Source organism: Marmota flaviventris, chromosome 7, assembly GCF_047511675.1.
Source record: "Marmota flaviventris isolate mMarFla1 chromosome 7, mMarFla1.hap1, whole genome shotgun sequence".
Taxonomy (NCBI): domain Eukaryota; kingdom Metazoa; phylum Chordata; class Mammalia; order Rodentia; family Sciuridae; genus Marmota; species Marmota flaviventris.
Window position 1 is genome coordinate 62,348,708 of NC_092504.1, and position 18,582 is coordinate 62,367,289.

General features: G+C 39.3%; 1 protein-coding gene across 1 annotated transcript in view; it reads left to right on the forward strand.

Moving 5' to 3' along the window:
* Positions 1-18,582, forward strand: part of Fras1 (Fraser extracellular matrix complex subunit 1) — a 421,323-nt gene that overhangs the window by 162,469 nt on the left and 240,272 nt on the right. Inside the window, exons 4-6 of the mRNA XM_027939818.3 lie at positions 3,618-3,710; positions 11,434-11,593; positions 13,284-13,417. Coding sequence (XP_027795619.3) covers positions 3,618-3,710; positions 11,434-11,593; positions 13,284-13,417 — 387 coding nt within the window. The remainder of the gene's footprint in view (positions 1-3,617; positions 3,711-11,433; positions 11,594-13,283; positions 13,418-18,582) is intronic.

Consider the following 18,582-nt stretch of genomic DNA (forward strand, 5'->3'; position numbering starts at 1 on the left):
AAGAGAAAAAATGAATTAGAGTAGTTTGTAGCGAATTCCAGAGTATGGAATGGGATAGGGGTGGGAAAACAACCTCATTCTCTAGGAATGGAAAGAAAAACCCATGGATAAATACAGATACAGGTAAATCTGGGGATGAGAAAAGGAAGAGGATACTGATGCAGTCCATACCTAGTGAGGTTTCTTTGTGAAGATTTTGAGATTCTTGTGGGAGTTATGAGAGAAGTGAATGTTAGAGGTCAGTGAGGGGAGAAAGGGACTGATCAAGGTCAGATAAAGGGTGGTGTTATGGGAGCAGGAGGCCATGAACTTGTGGGTACCAAGCTGCATGGTGGAATGCTTTTCTCAGCAATGCACACCAGTCAAGTATAAAAGAGGATAAGACACAGTGTAGGATAGATACGGGACTGGGATTTTGCCATTCTCATGAAGAGACAGAGTAGAGATATGGGAAGTGGTGGGTGTTGAGACTAACATCAGTAGGAAAACAATGCCAACTGGGGGCTGAATGGCTTCCAGGAAAAGAGGTGCTCAAGAGTCTCTGAGGGAAATAAGGTTAGTGGGAGTGAGGATGAATGAGAGCTAAATACTAGGAGGCACAGGTTCAGAGAGATGAAGGCCTCTGGTCTACAGTAGTGTAGAGTGCAGATAGGTTCCAAGTTTACCTATGGCTATGGGCCTTCTCAAGACAAATGGAGTGAGGATTGCTTGAATTGAGGTGGTCAATAATGTACAAAGAAAGAATGTGGGACTGATCATTTTCATGGACACTGAAGCTGTCAGAATGATGCTCAGATATAAGGTAGAGAAGAAACTGAGATCTGGGTGCCACATAATACACACACACACAATATATATATATATATATATACATATAACATATTTGTGCATGCTTATATATGCTTAGTACAGTAGTGCCTTCTTACCTGTTGTTTTGCATTGTCAACCATGGTCTGAAAATATTATCTGGAAAATTCCAGAAATGGATACTTCATTAGTTTTAAATCATATGACATTCTGAGTAGTGTCATGAAATATTTACACAGTTCTGCTCCATCCAGGACTTGAATCATCCTTTGTTTAGTGTATCCACAGTGTATATGCTGTCTGCCCATTAGTTGCTTAGTAGCCATCTCAGTTATTAGATCCACTGTGTTGATATGCCAGTGCTGTGTTCTAGTAACCTTTATTTCACTTCATAATTGCCCCAAAGCTCAAGAATCATGATGTTGGGAAGAAAAACATTAATGTACTGAAATTCACATACTGAAAAGATCTACAGTACAATAGATATTTTGAAAGAGACATCACATTTATATAACTTTTACCACAGTATTTTAAAATAATTATTCTCTTTTATGATTAGCTATTATTTTTAATCTCTTACTGAGCCTAATTCATAAATTAAATTTTATCATATGTATGTATGTAAGAAAGACATAGAATATATAGGGTCCTATACTATATGTAGTTTCAGGAATCTACTGGGAGCTTTGAAATGTATCCTACATGGGAAGGAGACTACTGTACCTAGCTCTTATGAGCACTCAATAAATGTTAGCTAAAATTATGAAATTATCCCTTATTGTTAGTTGTGCTTCTAGAACCTAATCAAGTCCTCTTGCTCAGTTTCCCTGACAGTCGTCCTTGATGTCTCTTGCCCATGCAGTCACTTTCATTGGTCTTCAGGGCAAAGCCCAAAGGAAGAGTGGGCTTGTGTGATGTGTGCAGTCCACAGCTCACCAAGCTGTGTAGGGTTACATGGTCAGGTGCCAAGAATTCCTTGCTTCCCATTTTCCAGGCACACACTTGCAACATTTTTTGATCCTCCTTCACCTCATCTCTGTCATGCCCCACCGGAAGTTCAACAGATGGACCCTCGCTGGGAACCTCCCTTTCTTCTTGCCCTCTGCCACTCACACATAAAGAATACTATGTTTTTGAAATGAGGTTTTTGAGGACCATATCTGAAAATTAGTTGTTATATAATAAAAGAAAACTAATTTGGAGGCATAAGACATTCTTTGAAGTTTTCCATTCTCTCTGCCTTTCTCCCTTGCTCCTTGCTGCCAAGTTAGAATATAAACAACTGGATTATCTCATTTCCTATCTGTATGAAATTCTTAGGAGAAATTATGCTAATGTAATTTCCATTGCCATCTTAGTGGAAATTGAAGTGTACTTTTCTATTTGGGTTCAGAGGCGACTTTTCGGAGAAGTCATTAATGTTGCAAAGTATGGGCAATTTTATAAAATCCCATATCATATAAATTTTGTTCTTTATCAAGCAAATAAGAATTTGGCGATTACTGTTATTGATGTATTTATCTATGTAGTGGACTAACTGTTGTAAAATTTCAGCCCTATTTCCCATACACGCTTGCGGATGTAGTTGTATGAGTGAGAATTTCTTGTAGATACAATTTTTTTTTTTAAAAAAATGGAAGCAACAAAAAATAACAAAGAAAATATTACCACACACAAACATACACACACAATTTTATTTTTTCATTCTACTGACTGAATTCTTGGTTGACTTTTATCTTGTGGATGTGTCATGACTTCTTGGCTAATGAAGAATCTTCTACCATTCTTGGTCAGAATCATTCATTGCCTGTTCTGCCACATCTAGAATTGGGGAAATCCTAAGATATATAGCAGAGGAGTGATGTGAATAAGAGGATCGAATAGGAGAATCACAGGGCCCCCAAAGCCAACCTTCTGCTGTTTGTGCTATGTGTATGTATGTGTGTGTGTGTGTGTGTGTGTGTGTGTGTGTAAATATATATATTATAATTCTGGGGATGGATTCCAGGGCCTTACAATTGCTGGGCAAGTGTGCTACCACTATCACTCAATTTTTAGTAACTCTTAATAGATTCTTCATAGTGGCAAATTCATTGTTAGTTAATATGTGATAACTTCCAAAAAAAAATCTTGAGATATCAAGTGGTAATCCATTGTTTTGATACTATCCAGAAGCACAATTGCAATTAAAAAACAAACAAACAAAAAAAACCCTTGAAAAACAGGGCAGATTTTTATTGGAGCCCAGGAATTCTACCCAGCTCCCCACAGTACTTACATATGATACCTCCACAACAATGCTACTTCTTAGACAAACTTTGTCCTTCAACCTCCTGCCCCCAAGTGCCTGGTTACTCTGCTTCTCAGATAAAAATGAACTGTCAGCCCCTCAGCTCCCCTCAGCGTTAGGCCTCACCAAGATGGCTGGAAGATTTGCCAGCTCGGTGGCCATCCCCCACGCACCAGAATCTTCTTCCTCTCTCCAATAGAGGAAAATACTACCCTCAAGGAAATAGGCTTCTTCTCTCACCCTCACTGCCTTTCTTGGGTGGAGCATTTCTAGTGAAAATAATTCTTCACTTCATTACATGTGAAAAGATGTAGACTTTTTTTTTTCCCCAAGGAAATTACTTTCATAGAAGCTCCTCTTAACAGAGGATCATTTTGTTAGTTTATTTACTTATCCTGTCTGTTGTTGTCACTGGTGGACACTCGTGAGATTTAGAGACTCTAAGATACTTGGGGACTGATGAACCATGTGATTCTGTTTGCTGTTGCTCTTTTACACTGAGCTGTTTTTAAATGCTTAGGGGGAAGTGCTTCAAATAGCTGCCAATCAGTGCTGCCCAGAGTGTGTATCGAGGACTCCTGGATCTTGCCACCATGAAGAGAGAATCCATGAGGTAAGTATTTTCTGATCCCAGGTTGATTCTGTGTCTGTAGATTGTGGACAAGAGAAATCCGAATGTTAAACTTGGGTTGACGGGAGACTTTTTTCCACCTGGCCTGCAGAGGATCTGAAACTCATTTGACTCACTATGGGCAATTAGGTTTCTTGAATAAGATGCAAACTGTCCTGTTTATCCCATTTGCCCTACATAAATATCTATAGATTAAATCTGATTGAATAATGAGTAGTATGAGAATGTTGATACTGAGAAGTTGTGAAAAGTATCACCTTTCTTTTGTATACTATATATATTTTATTTGATAGTTATAAACAACCCACGAGTTGTTGAATAAAGCAGATGATATTACTCTTTACTCAAAGATATAAAAAAATTGAATTGCAAATAGCCAATGCATGTTACTAATAATAAGTGGGATAACCTTGGTCTTTAGAACCATAATTTATAATTCTACCCCATTCAGGTAGTTTCTCAATTTCAGTACTATCAACATTTTAGGCCTTATTTTGGGGGCTGTCCTATGAATCGTAGGGTGTTTAATATCATCTCTAGCTTCTACTCAGTAGATGTTAGTAACAAACTTTAATCAAGACAATGAGAAATGTCTGCAGACATGACCAAATTTTCCTTAGTAGGCAAAATGCTCACACACCCTTCTCTCCATCCTGTAAAGAATCACAGTAGTAGAAAAATATCCTAAAGATTTTAAAATTATATTTTCTCATTCTAGATCCTTTAGGATTAATTTAGAGATATTAAATACTGATTATAAGCACCATTGCTGGGTTTATATTAGAAATGATGAAAATAGTTAATCTTCACTCATACTTAAATGTTACCCGGAAGCACCAGGTTGAATGTGATGGAGAGAGGTTCTTTGATTTAATCTTCATCTTCTACCTGATACAAAACTTTCCCTAAGTTAATGCCTCCACCTATTCAGGAGAGATCATAGGTTAGCAGGGTTTGCTATATCCACTCTCAGCTAGTATTCAGTGTGTGTTCCTAAATCTCAGTGAGTACAGTGCTCATTTCCCTTGGGTCTGGATCATCTTACTTCAGCCACTGTCTCCTAATTACATGAGGAAGCTACTCTTTCTCTTTTGCACAATGCGTTGTTGAAAGACACCCAAACAGGATTTACACTGGGAATGTCTTCATACCTACCCATCACTGTGTGCTGCTCAAGCTGTTGGGAGCCAAAATAAGGTCCGAATCTGTGGGGAAAAGATCTCTCAAATAAGATTTGACACCAGGCACATGTGCCACCCGAGTTCAATAATTCTGCTTGGACTATTCTAATGACACTTGCCAATGGCTTTCTAATGCTACATTTGTGCACATGTAAAATCTTCTTAATTTAAGATGCCTGAAAGTCTTGATGATATTTTCAATATCTTTATAATTATCTTCTCTGCCTCTTATCCAAAAGTAACCTGGCACTTGGCCCGGAACTTTTCCCAAAGTGGATGCTTAATATACATTGATGAGTGAAAGACTCAGTTAGCAGATCCTTTCTCCACCCTCTCCTGTCCTCGTCCCAAGAGCATGTTGGTCATTGACCTGTGTCGCTGGGCAATTCTGAGGCCACAGAGTTGCCATGGGTTGGTTAGAAATCCCCTTGGCCGCCTACGTTTGCCATGCGCGTTCAGAAAGTCTTCTTTTTGGCTATCCTCTCCCCGTCTCCCTTGCATTTCACACCTTCTCCAATAATCCATCATGTAGAAATCTCTCAACTGGATAAGAACATGGCCATGTGTTGTTTCTCCATGTGCACTTTCAAAATTTATTCCCTCAGAAAATGTTATTATATTTTTGGTACTTGATGTAACTGAGGAAAAGGCCGAATTTTGAGAACTATAGCTTTGAGGGGAGGGAAATGCTAGTGGTCTGCCTCTTCAAAAAGTGCTGGAGATTGATTTTGATTTTTTTTTCAAGTTGAGACAAAATCTAATTTTAGTCAGGTTAAGTTGTTTAGGGCCTTGCTAAGTTGCTGAGGCTGGCTTTGAACTTGTGATCCTCCTGCCTCAGTCTCCTGAGTTGCTGGGATTGCACCCCTGTGCCTGGCCTATTCATTTTCTTGAGCAGGTTTAACACTGTGTGATTTGGTCTGAGTCTTGCCATGTCCCTTGCTCTACCAGGCAATTTTCTAAATCTTGCCACCTTTCTTTTTTCCCCCCTTTTAGCTTATTTGGTAAGCAGTTTCTGGAGTACTTTCCTCTCCTGCTGAACAGCAGTAATCCTTTCTTTGGCCTCTGGCTTGCTTCCCACAGGGCAGGTTATGGAGACTCTCCCAGCTGCTGTAAAATAGCCTGGTGTGTTAAGAACTCTGTGGCGATGTGAGGAGGAAGCCTGGCTCTGAGGGATTTAGCAGAAGCTAGGAGAGATGGGATGCGGCCACAGGGGAATCAGCTGAAGCAATCTTGTCCCTAGAAAATGTACTACAAGCCAGGGAACTCAGAGATGGGCTGAGTTTAAGGCCTCATGAGAGGGCCGCCCCCAGTGAGAAGCTGGGCCTCCTGGGAGGACGCCTCTGCTCACAGGGCAGGCAGCAAGCAGCACTTACAACTGGCATCCCAGCAGGTCTAGACAAGTCCTGAGATCTTTCCTGGAGTGAGGAAAATGCAGGGCTTTGGGCTGACTCCAGGTTATTTGGGAGCCTTGTGTTGGGTTTGTTACAGCCAGGATTTGGGGAGTCTGCTTCATCTGTGACCTCCCGGTACTCTCCCCTCAAATGTGTTTCCTAAAGACTCGTTGGCCTTTCCCTTGTTCTTTCCCCACAAATCACCTCATGAAAGGTAGGAGGAAGGACCATGAATCCCCTTTGCTTCCTTTTTACTAATTTAATCCAAGCACCTATCATGTCACTGAAGAAAGAAAATGGCAAGTGGTAATGCCCTAGTGTTGAGGCCCCTTGAGGGGAGGAGTGAGGAGAGGGTGGCTCATGCTTAACCGTCCATGAGGTTAAGAGAAGTAATTTATGTTTGTGAGGAAAGAAATGAATGTTGAATTCTGTGGCCTGTTCCCTTCAAAGTAGAGGATGTAATTATAATATGCTGTGAACATTCCCAGATATTTAGCATGCTAGATTTATAACTTCATAACAGGAACAAATTATATGAAAAAAAAATATTTTTGTTCTGTCAGAAAGCCAAAGTAAAAGCTTTATGATCTTATCTTTCTTTTGGACTTATGCAAACAGCTAAGCTAACTTATTAGTTGACTATGCAGAAGAATATATTTAAGATGTTGTCTGCGGAATTTGCTTTTGCCCATGTCAAAGTCTGATATTTTCAAATGGATATTAGCAAGGTTAAGATGGCACAGCTAAAACTGGGTCTTGTGGGAGCCTTGCTTTGTGCATCTGTTATTCCTTGATTTTACAAAGCTCTTTGCTACCACAGTGTTTTTTAAAAATAATGCTCTTGTATGGGCTGGGATTGTAGCTCAGTGGAAGAGCGCTTGCCTAGCATGTGTGAGGCATTGGATTTGATTCTCAGCACCACATGCAAATAAATTAAATAAAGGTTCACCAACAACTAAAAAATATTTTAAAAATAATGCTCTTGTAAATGGATATGGAGGACACTATAAAATTATTTATATGTGTATAAGTAAAATTCAGCATGTGTGGAACTCCTTGATCTTTAGGTTGGCTGCTTTGCATGCATTATCAATCCTTGGAACACTCTGGGAAGGTGTTGCTCTTCCAGGGATAGGTGTAGGAGACAAACTTAGAAGGGAACATATGTGACCTATTTTCTCAAGAGATAAGAGAGTCATTCATCACTCTGCAGACTTCGCATCACCAACTGAAGCTGTTTTTGTAGCTGTGACATCAAGGAGTTTCCCTATTACATGTTCTTTGTTATTCCCATAATTCTTAAGCTCATTGTGAAGGGAGAATCCATTGCTTAGTTTTGTGTCTCCTGAGTTAAATAATAGATTCACAAGATCATAGAGCTCAAAAGTACTGAAGGGTTTCACTAACGTAGCCCTCTCATTTTACAGATGAAAAGGCTTGATGATTGACAGGTTGTTATTATAGTTAATTTTTTGGTCTCCGTCTGAACCATGATGTGATTACAAGTGTTTAAAAACAACAGTGCTTTTCAGTATTAACAGAAACAAGCTCTGTTTTAATGAACTGAAATGTCTAGATGTTTAGAAATAGCCTCCTAACTTTTAATAAAATAGAGTACTTCACTTCAAGTAGTTTTAAACAGCCTTCAAGTTTGACTTTATTTAAGCTATCTAAAAGAATCATTAGATATTTTAAACAGTAATTTGCTTTGTGGTGACAAAAATAAGAATATTTTATTGGTGAAAATTTAGAAAATAGAAGTATAAGCAGAAAAAAGGTCACAAATACTCTGTCACAAATACCCCAATACTCTGAAAAAACACCATTAATATTTTCTCAGGGTTTTTTTTTGGCAGGAGCTGACAGTGGACATAGATAGATAATACATATAGATCTATTTGTTTGTTTTGGGGTACTGGGTATTGAACCCAGGAGCGTTCTATCAGTGAACTATTACCGTAACTTCCCCACCCACCCTTCATTTATTTATTTATTAAGACAGGGTCTTGCTAAGTGGTTTAGGGCCATGCTAAGTTGCTGAGGTGGGCTTTGAACTTGAGATCCTCCTGCCTCAGTCTCCCAAGTTGCTAGGGTAATAGCTGTGTGCCACTGGGCTCAGTTTAGATATATGGTTTAACATAATTGGATTTATGCTGTGTATATGGTTTATGTTCTTTTTACACTGTATTGTAAATAATTCCCTAGGATACCCTTGGAGAACATTATTCCCTATTATTAAGCATTTGGGTAGCTTTTCAGTTTTCACTAAAATATTTCCAATTTCACTATGAAAAACGAGATGGAATTCCTTGTATTTAAGCCTTTGTGTATTGTTGATCATTTTGTTCAGATAACTTAAAAAGCGAAATTTGTAGGTTGAAGCACTAAAGACTTTGGGTGTTGAAGCTGTGATGCCTGTCATCATTAACATTCCATTTTAAATGTCTGCATCTAGCCATGGGCCCAGTGGGCATCACACAGACCATGCAGCCTCCTTTCTAGTGTGACCACCTGGGTGAGGCCTACCTGCATTCATATTCCAGGTGCTACAGTAAGACAGGTCTCTGCGGGCAAATCCTATTTCACTGCAGCTTCACCAGCACTAGATACTATGAATTTAAAGCTCCTCCCATATCTTATCTTAAAAAATGTCATCCAGTTTTTATTTTAATTACTATTTATGTGTAATTCATAAAGTTGAACATTCATAAGCTTTTTGGCATTATTGGGAATATTCATCTTTCTTATTGCTTGTAAGTGCTTTTATATATTATGGTTAATTTTTTAAAATCAGTTTATCATTGGCTTTTCATTTGTTTATGTTTTTGACAGATTTAAAAATTTTAATTTATCAGAGCCTATTAAGTTTTATTTTACAAGTTTTTCCTTTGTTTTATACTTAGGATTTTCTATGTATAAATGTCAAAGGTCAGTGGCACTTTGTCTTTTATTAGCCTATAATTTGTGAACTTGAGTGTTTATATGCTGTGCTGAATTTGAAGTTTTATATGTAATCATAGCAGAAGTAAAAATTGATGGGAGATGACTTGGCCTTTGTATCCATCTCTATCCCCACTACTCATAATCAGCACAAAAGTATAAAAACAGGAGGAAGACCCTGAACTCATGCAGTAAAAAGAGGGGAGATGATTGACCAACTTCTTTTTTATTTTTGAATATTTAATTGACAAATAAAAATGGATCACACATCCTGTGTGATGATTTGATACACATACACATTGTTTAATGATACCACAAATTAATGCATCTGTTATTATGTATGCCAAAACTCGTTCATCTTGTAACTGCATATTTGTGCTCTTTGGCCAAGACTCCCCTGGCAGCCTTGACTGTGTCTTGAGTGAGTGCCTGTGCTTGCCCATCCCTTGCGGCTCACTGACAGTCTTCCTCATTGAAACTTTGTAGGAAACAAAGGAAGGGTACATCCTACCATTTCATTTTTATAGTCAAGGAAGCTGAGATTAATGAAAATTAAGCCACTTACCCCTGTTCCCACGGCAGAATGGGTTGAATTAACCTGAAAATTTGCAGGTGGTCAAGGAAATCCTGGTTTCTGAGAGAGTTCACATGCATTATTTTCCTCTTGCACTCCCTGTAAGTCTCTCTAGAGGAGAATAATTATGATAGTAAGATGAGGGCTGGGTTCCCAAATCATTGGATGATCACAACTACCTGTTACTATTATTGTTACAATAATAGCCGGGTTTCTAATAATTTTATAACATTAGATTTGGCATTGCTTGCAACCTGGCAACAATTTGCAGAATAAAAGAATACTGACTTGTTCAGGTAAGATGGCTGCTTTGTGTTTGAGAAAAATGAAAAACTATTCTGGATGCTAGTTTGAAGGGACACAAGAGGATAATTATTTTCATGTTTCTCAATGACACTTGTAGTTGTAAACCCCAGATTGTATTTAGGTGATGGAGTGTCTAGAATGTGTGATATTTTAATAAAAGTCCATATGTGATTTGTGCTGAATTGGATATTAGTCAGATGCTATCTGTGAGACAAAGGAGAGTGGTTTCAGAAAACATTGCAGGTGGAAAAGTTCATTAAACTACTTTTTTCTTCTATCTCGGGAAAGGCCACCAGTATTCCATTCTGCGGTCAAGAATATATACTTTGGCAGCTATTTCCCTAATTAGTGGCATGGTTGTAGCTTTTTATATGCTGGTTTATTCTGCATCACATCGACAGTGACTCCTATAGATACTTTAGGCACTTAGTAATATCAAGGATAGCTCAAAACCTGGATCTCTTAGATCCCAGACAAAATGCTTTGAGAACATGGTATTCCAGCATTAAGTGGCTTAGGAGCATTCTGCATGTGTGGATAGACACATTCACTGGGAATGTCTCTTCTGTACAGTTTGTGGGAGAACTGGATGGAGCAGGAACCTCTTCTTGACTATCACACCTTCCCCAAGATTATAAGGTCATTGGAACAGGAGGGGGAGATAAATATGGATGAAAAATAAAGTTAAAGAAATGAAAAAGAGCAAGAACTATTGAAAATGACTGTGGATATAGCTCACTGGTAAAGCATGTGCTTAGCATTTGTGAGGTCATGGGTTCAATCTCCAATACCATCAAAAAACCATAAACAAGATAGGCAGGGTGTGGTGGAGTATGCATGTAGTTCCAGATACTTGGGAGGCTGAGGCAGGAGGATTGATTGAACCCAAGAATTTGAGACCAGTGTGGAAAACATAGTGAGATCCCATCTTAAAAAAAAAAAAGTGACAGAACCATCACACACACACACACACACACACACACACACACAAGAAAAACATAGTAAATGTGTGTATATTTTACTTGGGGTTTTATAGAATTTTTTAATGATGGGATTCAGGTCATTTTTATTTTCTTATGTTTTTCTGAAACTTTCAAATATAAAATCTTAGTGATAATAGAACAAAAGTCTATATTTAAACTGGTCTCCAACTTGGAAAAATGCAAACCTTGGTTTCAACTTTTCAAGCCTTCTTCCACCTTTCCTGAGCTTCATCCTCAGTTTGTATAAGGGAAGATTTGTTTCTGTTTGGCTAATGAGGCTTATATTCTGGAACTAACCTTCTGATTCTTCTTTTCTCCCTTGATTCACAGCATGGGACAGAGTGGGCCTCTTCCCCATGTAGTGTGTGCTCTTGCACTCATGGGGAAGTAAGGTGCACCCCCCAGCCATGCCCACGCTTGTCATGTGGACCCCAGGAGCTGGAATTCATCCCTGAAGGGAGCTGCTGCCCAGTCTGCGTGGGCCCTGGGAGTGAGTATGGGCTTGTTGCCTTTGAGGTTACATGGTGGCACCCAGACTCTTGTCTCCTTGTCCTGTGTGGCTCAAAGCTCTCTAACTCATGCCTTATTGGAACCCAGTTGTAACCTTGCACTTGGTAGGGAGAGAGGTATCAGAGAGTGAGATGGGAAAAAAATCCTTAAATTCCATTCCCAGTTTAGGATTCTGCTAGTCTCTGATTGATTGATTGATTTTGCCTTGGCCAGATGCCTCACTCTGCTTTTACAGCCCCCAAGAGGAAAAGGGAGGAGGGAGACGATCTTTTGATATGATTCCACAAGGCCAACATAGTTCCTCCTGCTCCTTGGTGGAGAGAACAACCAAATCTCTTCTCCATATCATATTGCTAGCACTAATTCTGTCAACTGGCCTTTGAGATGACACAATATCTTTCTCTCAGGCATTCTCAACAAAAAGAAGTTTTTTGTTAGCCTTTGTTGCATCCTCACTGAAGGGATTAATCCTGTTACAAACTGAGGCATCCAACTTTTGTTCAGCAAGCCAAGGTCAGACTCCAGGCCCTCTCCTTAGAATCTGTGCTTGGTCCATGTACCCCTTTTATTGTACTAAAGTAACATGTCCCTTCCATTTATACGACTAAATAGAATAGTCTTTATGATAAACATAAATTATTGTCGTTGTAGTCTTTATGATAAACATAAATTATTGTCGTTGCTGCATGATGCCTTCTCGTGACTTATAATAGCTGGAATACCTCTTTTATTCAGTAGCATCTGCAGCCTATACTCTGTTCTTGCCCTTTCACTTTAAAAAGATCCCTAATTTCTTTCCCATACCACTTGTTCTATACCTGGCAACCCATTTCTCTGGAGAACTGTTCCAAGTATTAAAAAGTGTGCTCAGGAAATGATGAGTAGAATGCTTGCCTGTGCATTTCAGTCATCACCCGCCAGAAAAGGATTGGCAGTGGTTTTGGGGCCAAGTAACCCAGCAAGTGAAAATGCATGAACAACGGAGTCCAGTGGTAGGGGAAGGTGCTGTCTGAGTTTGTGGGATTCTCTCTTAGGTCTTAAGAGGCTTTCTCATGGGCCCTCCATGAGAAAAGACATTGGAAGCATTTTTTCCTTGAGAAATTGGAGGATCACCCAGCCCCCACTACCTAATTTATAAAATTCCAGACTCCTTTATTTAAAAAGCAGGGGAAATGCTTTTTCTTTGCCTCTGTGGTCTCCAGGTCTCTCTCTCTCTCTTTCCATCTGCCATGTTTTTTATTTTCTATTTAATGTTGTACTCCTTGGGGCCTGGGGATACTTGATTGGTGAGTGAAGACTCTCCTAGGCACACTGGGCCCCATCCTATGACTTGGTGCATAGGGCACATGCAGCTTCCTGGAACCCACACCAAGGTCCCCACTGGAGGGGGGAAGCCTTCATTGGGCTGGGGCTGGGGACCAGGCAGCTGAGAGCCCAACCCAGGAAGCCAGTAGGAGGTGGGACCATGCATGGGCTGAGGCATCGTGTCCCCTCCTTCACTTACAAAACACAGACTAAGAGATTTCAAGGTAGCAGTGACTGCAGAGCTTTAAGTCCCAAGAGCCTCCTACTGTGCACCCTGAACCAGACCACAGGGCTCACCTGTGCGGTTAGCCCTGAGATCAGCACACACAGTTCTTCCACTAATGCTGACTCCTTCGACCTTCCAGAACCCTGTTCCTATGAAGGCCGTGTGTTTGAGGATGGGGAGGACTGGAGGCTGAGCCAGTGTGCCAAGTTTGTGTGCAGAAATGGAGTCGTGCAGTGCTTCGCGGCTCAGTGCCAGCCTCTGTTTTGTAACCAGGTAAGGGAGATACCTCTGGGTGGGTTTGTCGAGGCTGTTAACTTCCTGTTCAAAATCTTGGAGTCTCTTCTGAGATTATGTCAGGCAGCCTCCAGAGCACTAGAGACAAGAAGCAAGAATTGCTTTGTTTTCCTTATACTTTTGGAGACTCCCTCCAAGACATTTCTTTGCCCCTTAGAAGCTACAGATAGGTCTAATTACCAGCCATTTAGGCTAATTGTTACATAATGAAATTGAGCCTTGAGGGTACACACAAGGAAGCCTCCAGCTTGAATTACAGATGTTCCAACAATGTCAAGCTAAACATCTGGAAAATTTCGTAACACAATCAGGTTTGTTATTGTTTTTCAGTGTATAGGTGTAGTCTGCTTTTTAAAGACACATACATGTCTTTGAGCATGATTATCCAGATGTACATGATTTAATTCTTACAGGATAATGATTCAGATTATCGAAGGATTTTCTCTGGAGGTATTTAAGAGAGTGGGATACTGTTCTTCATTTAAATCTGCTCTGATTTTCAAAACATTAGGCACTTCACACAAATTTGGAAGAGAAAATCAATTGAAAACAAATGTGGTATACATGGTATTTTATAGGATTTTTTTTTTTGCTCTTCCAGAGGCTTCTATGGATGTTCTGTGACAGTTGACAGATAACCATGAAAAGAGTTTTGCCTCTAGTCGAAAATTGCTCATTTTTGATCTAAGGAAAAGCTGGAAGCCAACATTCAGTTGATAACAGAGCAGTACTTGTGTCAAATAAAACAAAATCAATAACATGGCATCTTGTGACAATTGGGCAATATTTTTAAAGGCAGACAAAAGGCAATTAGACATGAAATGCTAAATGTCAGATGGAGGGAAAAACGTATCTAATTGAAGGACTAGATTGTATTGCCCACACTATTCCAGCTCCCTGCTCACTCTCATCTCCCAATTCATCACCAGATCTTGTCCCAGCTTTAAGATTACAAATGAGCCACTGGTCGAGTTGCATAGTATCTCCCTCTTCTGCTCTTACATCTGGAGGACATTGTCACATCATGGCTCTTTGATAGCATATTTGGGGTGTAGTGCTCTTGTGTAAGAAGGGTCATGAAGCAATTTGCCACCATTTCAATAAGTGAGGTGGGAGGAGTAATGAAGGAAACACCCCATGGAGGACTTTCTGCCTTAATTCTTCAAAAACTCAGCCACATACTGCCTATTTGGTGGGGGCAGATATATTACTATTTCTCATTTTAAGAAACATTAAACATAAGCTCTTGCTTCATGCATAGTATTCACTTACAGTTCGCATCAATATGATAATGTGAGATGACAAAATTTGGTATCATACTTTAGAGCTAATTGATATACAGGCCCTCTGAAGAATTGGAAATAGATTGATTTCAATCACTCTTGCATGAAGTCTGTGTTTTTACCATGACATTTTAAAAAATTCAACTGTCAGATCACTTAGAACCACTTTTCTTGATTTAATGTTGCTATTAAATGTTGAATGTTCCAATGATATAAAGGGATGCCATAGAATTGGTGTTACTGATGTAGCACATCTCCCCACCACTACTATCACAACCACCATTAGCACCACCAGCACACTTTGGGTAATTTATATGTACCAGTCATTGATATTTAAGAGCTGTGTAATTTTCATTATCGCTCTATAAGGCAGGAGCTTTTATTATCATCCTCATTTTATATCTGATAAAACTGAGATCTGGGAGGGAGTAAGTGACTTGCTCAAGGTCCCACAGTTAGGAAGTGACAGCACTTCTCTCCTTTGCACTTGTACATTACAACCTCAGAAAACCATGTTGACTCCTATTTCTAACCATTATGCTATCTTGCCTTCTAAATGAGGATTTACTAGCACTTACATATACTAACCATCACAATATTTGCTAACATCAATGAGCATGATTGCAAGTATTTTGTATGCATGAGTTCATCAAATATAAGGAAAACACAAGTTTTCCAGTAGAAATGTTATTTCTCAGGGCTTATGCTCTGGAAAAATACTCAACCTGTCTCAGGGATTGCCATGATTTTTACTACAATGGTTTTGGGGTTTTTATAATTATAAAAGGAATGTATATTCATTAAGGAAAGTTTAGAAACCAGAAAGAAAATGATCACCCATATTTCCTCCATTCAAAATTCGGTAATTCATTTTGGTCTTTTTAAAGGAAAATGCGGATGTTTATTTGCACTGTTATAATTACATTCTAAAAGTTAGTAATAATCCCTAACAAAAGAAGAAATTCCTTATGTTCACATAAGGGTTATTCCCTTAATGAGGGATTAAATTCATACTGATATTGCAGGCTTTCAACTTTTGTCCAGATGCCTTGTGAACTGAGCCATAAGTCCTTCACATTTTTGTAGTCTCACTAAAATGATCTGTTCAAACTACTGAGAGCTGTTTCTGATGATATTTCCACTAGTCTTATTAATACCACATATATTTCCATTAGTCTTATTAATACCACATTTTCCCTATTCCTAATATTGATTAATCTGAGTAGTTCGAACTTCACCTATGGATATGTTTTCAAGAAAGAGATGATTGGTGAATCTTTTGATTATCTAAGTATTTAACAATTATTTCTCATTGCCTGTATGCATGAAGGACAGCTGTAGGGGCTGTAGTCTCTTTTCATCCCAACTTTATAGATTCCTTTCCATTAAATTTCAGAATTTAGCTTCAGAAAGAAGTCTGAGAACTGTCTCCTTTCTATTCCGTTATAAGAAGCTAGTACTCTGTTGAATCCTTATAGGATGCTTCTTTATAATTAAAACATATTTCAGGATAGTTCTAGGTGAAGTACTATTTCAGAAAAACCCAATCCCATACAGGAGAAATAGTAGCCAAAGATAGAAGGTGCCATGTCACTGGGGTGGAGGTGGGGTGGAAGGATGTGAACAAATCCAGGGTTTCTCAAAGTAAAATGTATTGCTGACTTACAGACAGAAGTGTATGTAGGGCAGCCACAAGATGGGGGATCCCCACACTCATAACAGGAAGTGGAAAGATGTTCATATGCTAAGCTAGACAAGTGTGGGCCACAGTCAGCCAGAATGCACCTGGCCTTTCTCCAAACCTCTTCACAGTCCAGTGTCAGTTAAGAAATAGCCCAGCCACCAGTGGCCGGCACACCATGGATGTTCTGTGGCAGTTGACAGATAAGCATGAAAAGAGTTTTGCCTCCAGTTGATATTGACAAATATCTTAAGGACTATGGGGATTGGGATGTGTGCCAGGGTCACCTGGTGGACAAAATGGCAGTGAGGACCAAGATAGCTACCACAGGGTCAAGCAAGATCCCTAGGAATGTCTTTTCACATACTTTGCCTACAGAACCCGTCAGACTGTGTTCCAGTTTTTGAAATGTGTTTTTTCAGTTTGATATGGATGAATGATATCTGTTCTAATTATTCTCATTTTTTTTCCAGAAACATCTATGACTCTTAGTTGTCTCACCACCTCCTCCTCTTTATCAATCATGTTCTCTCATCATTTTTCACTTTGTGTCTTTCCTTAGCATATGGGGAGAATTTCTCAAGTTTATATTTATTATCTCCAGTATTGATTTTTAACTTGACACATTTGCTTTACACATTTTTCTTTTAATTCTTCCTCAGTGTGGTCTTTCTTTTATTGCTTCCTGCTTCTGTTTGCTAACAGACTGCATATTTCTACATCTTACTCCACTTACAAAATGGCTCTGAAGTGTTTCCTTTTAGATTCTGTAGTAGTGTTCAGAAGTCTGTTCTTTAACTGCATCTTCAGAGTTACTCCTTTCTCTTGATGGGGTTTAGGTCATGGTATCCACAAATAAGGCAGCTTGGCATCCTGAATATTTTAAGATGAAGGAATTTGAGAAAATGGCAGAAACTTAAAGGTTACTTTGACCTTTTCCCCATCCTTCTCCCCTGAAGCAGGTCATAAAACCTGGAAAGGATTTTCTGACCTTCCCCTGAAGCAGGTTATAAGGCCCTCAGGTGAGAGGTACCCTCCCTGCTCCTGGAGAAAAGGATCATCTTTGTCGCTATAGACAGAAGAATCTCAACAGGCCTTGCTGCATTTTCTTGGTTATTACTATTTAGTCATACTCTTTGCCCTGTTATATTTCTCCATGACTGTCTATTCTTCATCTAACCTACTGTTGAAAAAAAAAAGGTTATTTTCTTATGAAGGTTATTTCCTTATGAAGGTTCCTATATCAGGTAAAACTTATGTTAAATAAAGTGGGATGCTTTCCCCTTGTTAATCGTTTTTTTGTTATAGGAGCCTTAATCATGAATCCAAAATGAGTAGCGGGAAGATATTTCCCCTTCGTTACAGTTCATTCATCCCTTCCTCCTACCAACTTAGAAAATATAGAAAGAAATGAAAAGGTCCTGTCTACACAGTTTTGATCAAGAGGAATCTGTCCATTGCTTAAAAGTACAAGGCAAAGTAGACTGTCCTTAGCTCATTTCCTTTCTTGAACCCATAGCCAGAAACTAGGAAATATGCATCTTTCAGTCCCAGGGTCTGACAGGTTTTCCCTCTCAATCCTCCTGCCTCAGCCTCCCCCTACCCCTTTATTTTTCTGTGATTGTACTTCTTTACATTTGGGGCACCCTCCGCCCCCTACTTCCCCAACACACATACATGCTTCCCACTCATTTCATTGTTCTTGACATTATGGGCTTGGACTAGATGTGAAAAGATATTGAGGGAAGTGAAAAGCCAGAGTTGGCACTGACTGCCTCAAATAGCACACAGTGGAGGAATGAAGGCCTAGAAAGGCAAAAAGTTAAGAAGAGATGATGCTTGCTATTTATTTATTTATTTATTTATTTATTTCAGGGATTGAACTCAGGGCCACTCGACCACTGAGCCACATCCCCAGCCCTATTTTGTATTTTATGTAGAGACAGGATCTCACTGAGTTGCTTACTGAGTTGCTTACTGCCTTGCTTTTGCTGAGGCTGGCTTTGAACATGAGATCTTCCTGCCTCAGCCTCCTGAGCCTCTGGAATTCCAGGCATGTGCTGCCATGCCCAGCTGATGTTTCTTATTTGTACTTTGAATTGCTCAGTCAAAAAAAAAAAAAAAATAAAACAAAACAAAACAAAAATACAACATCTACATCTACATCTACATCTTTCTTG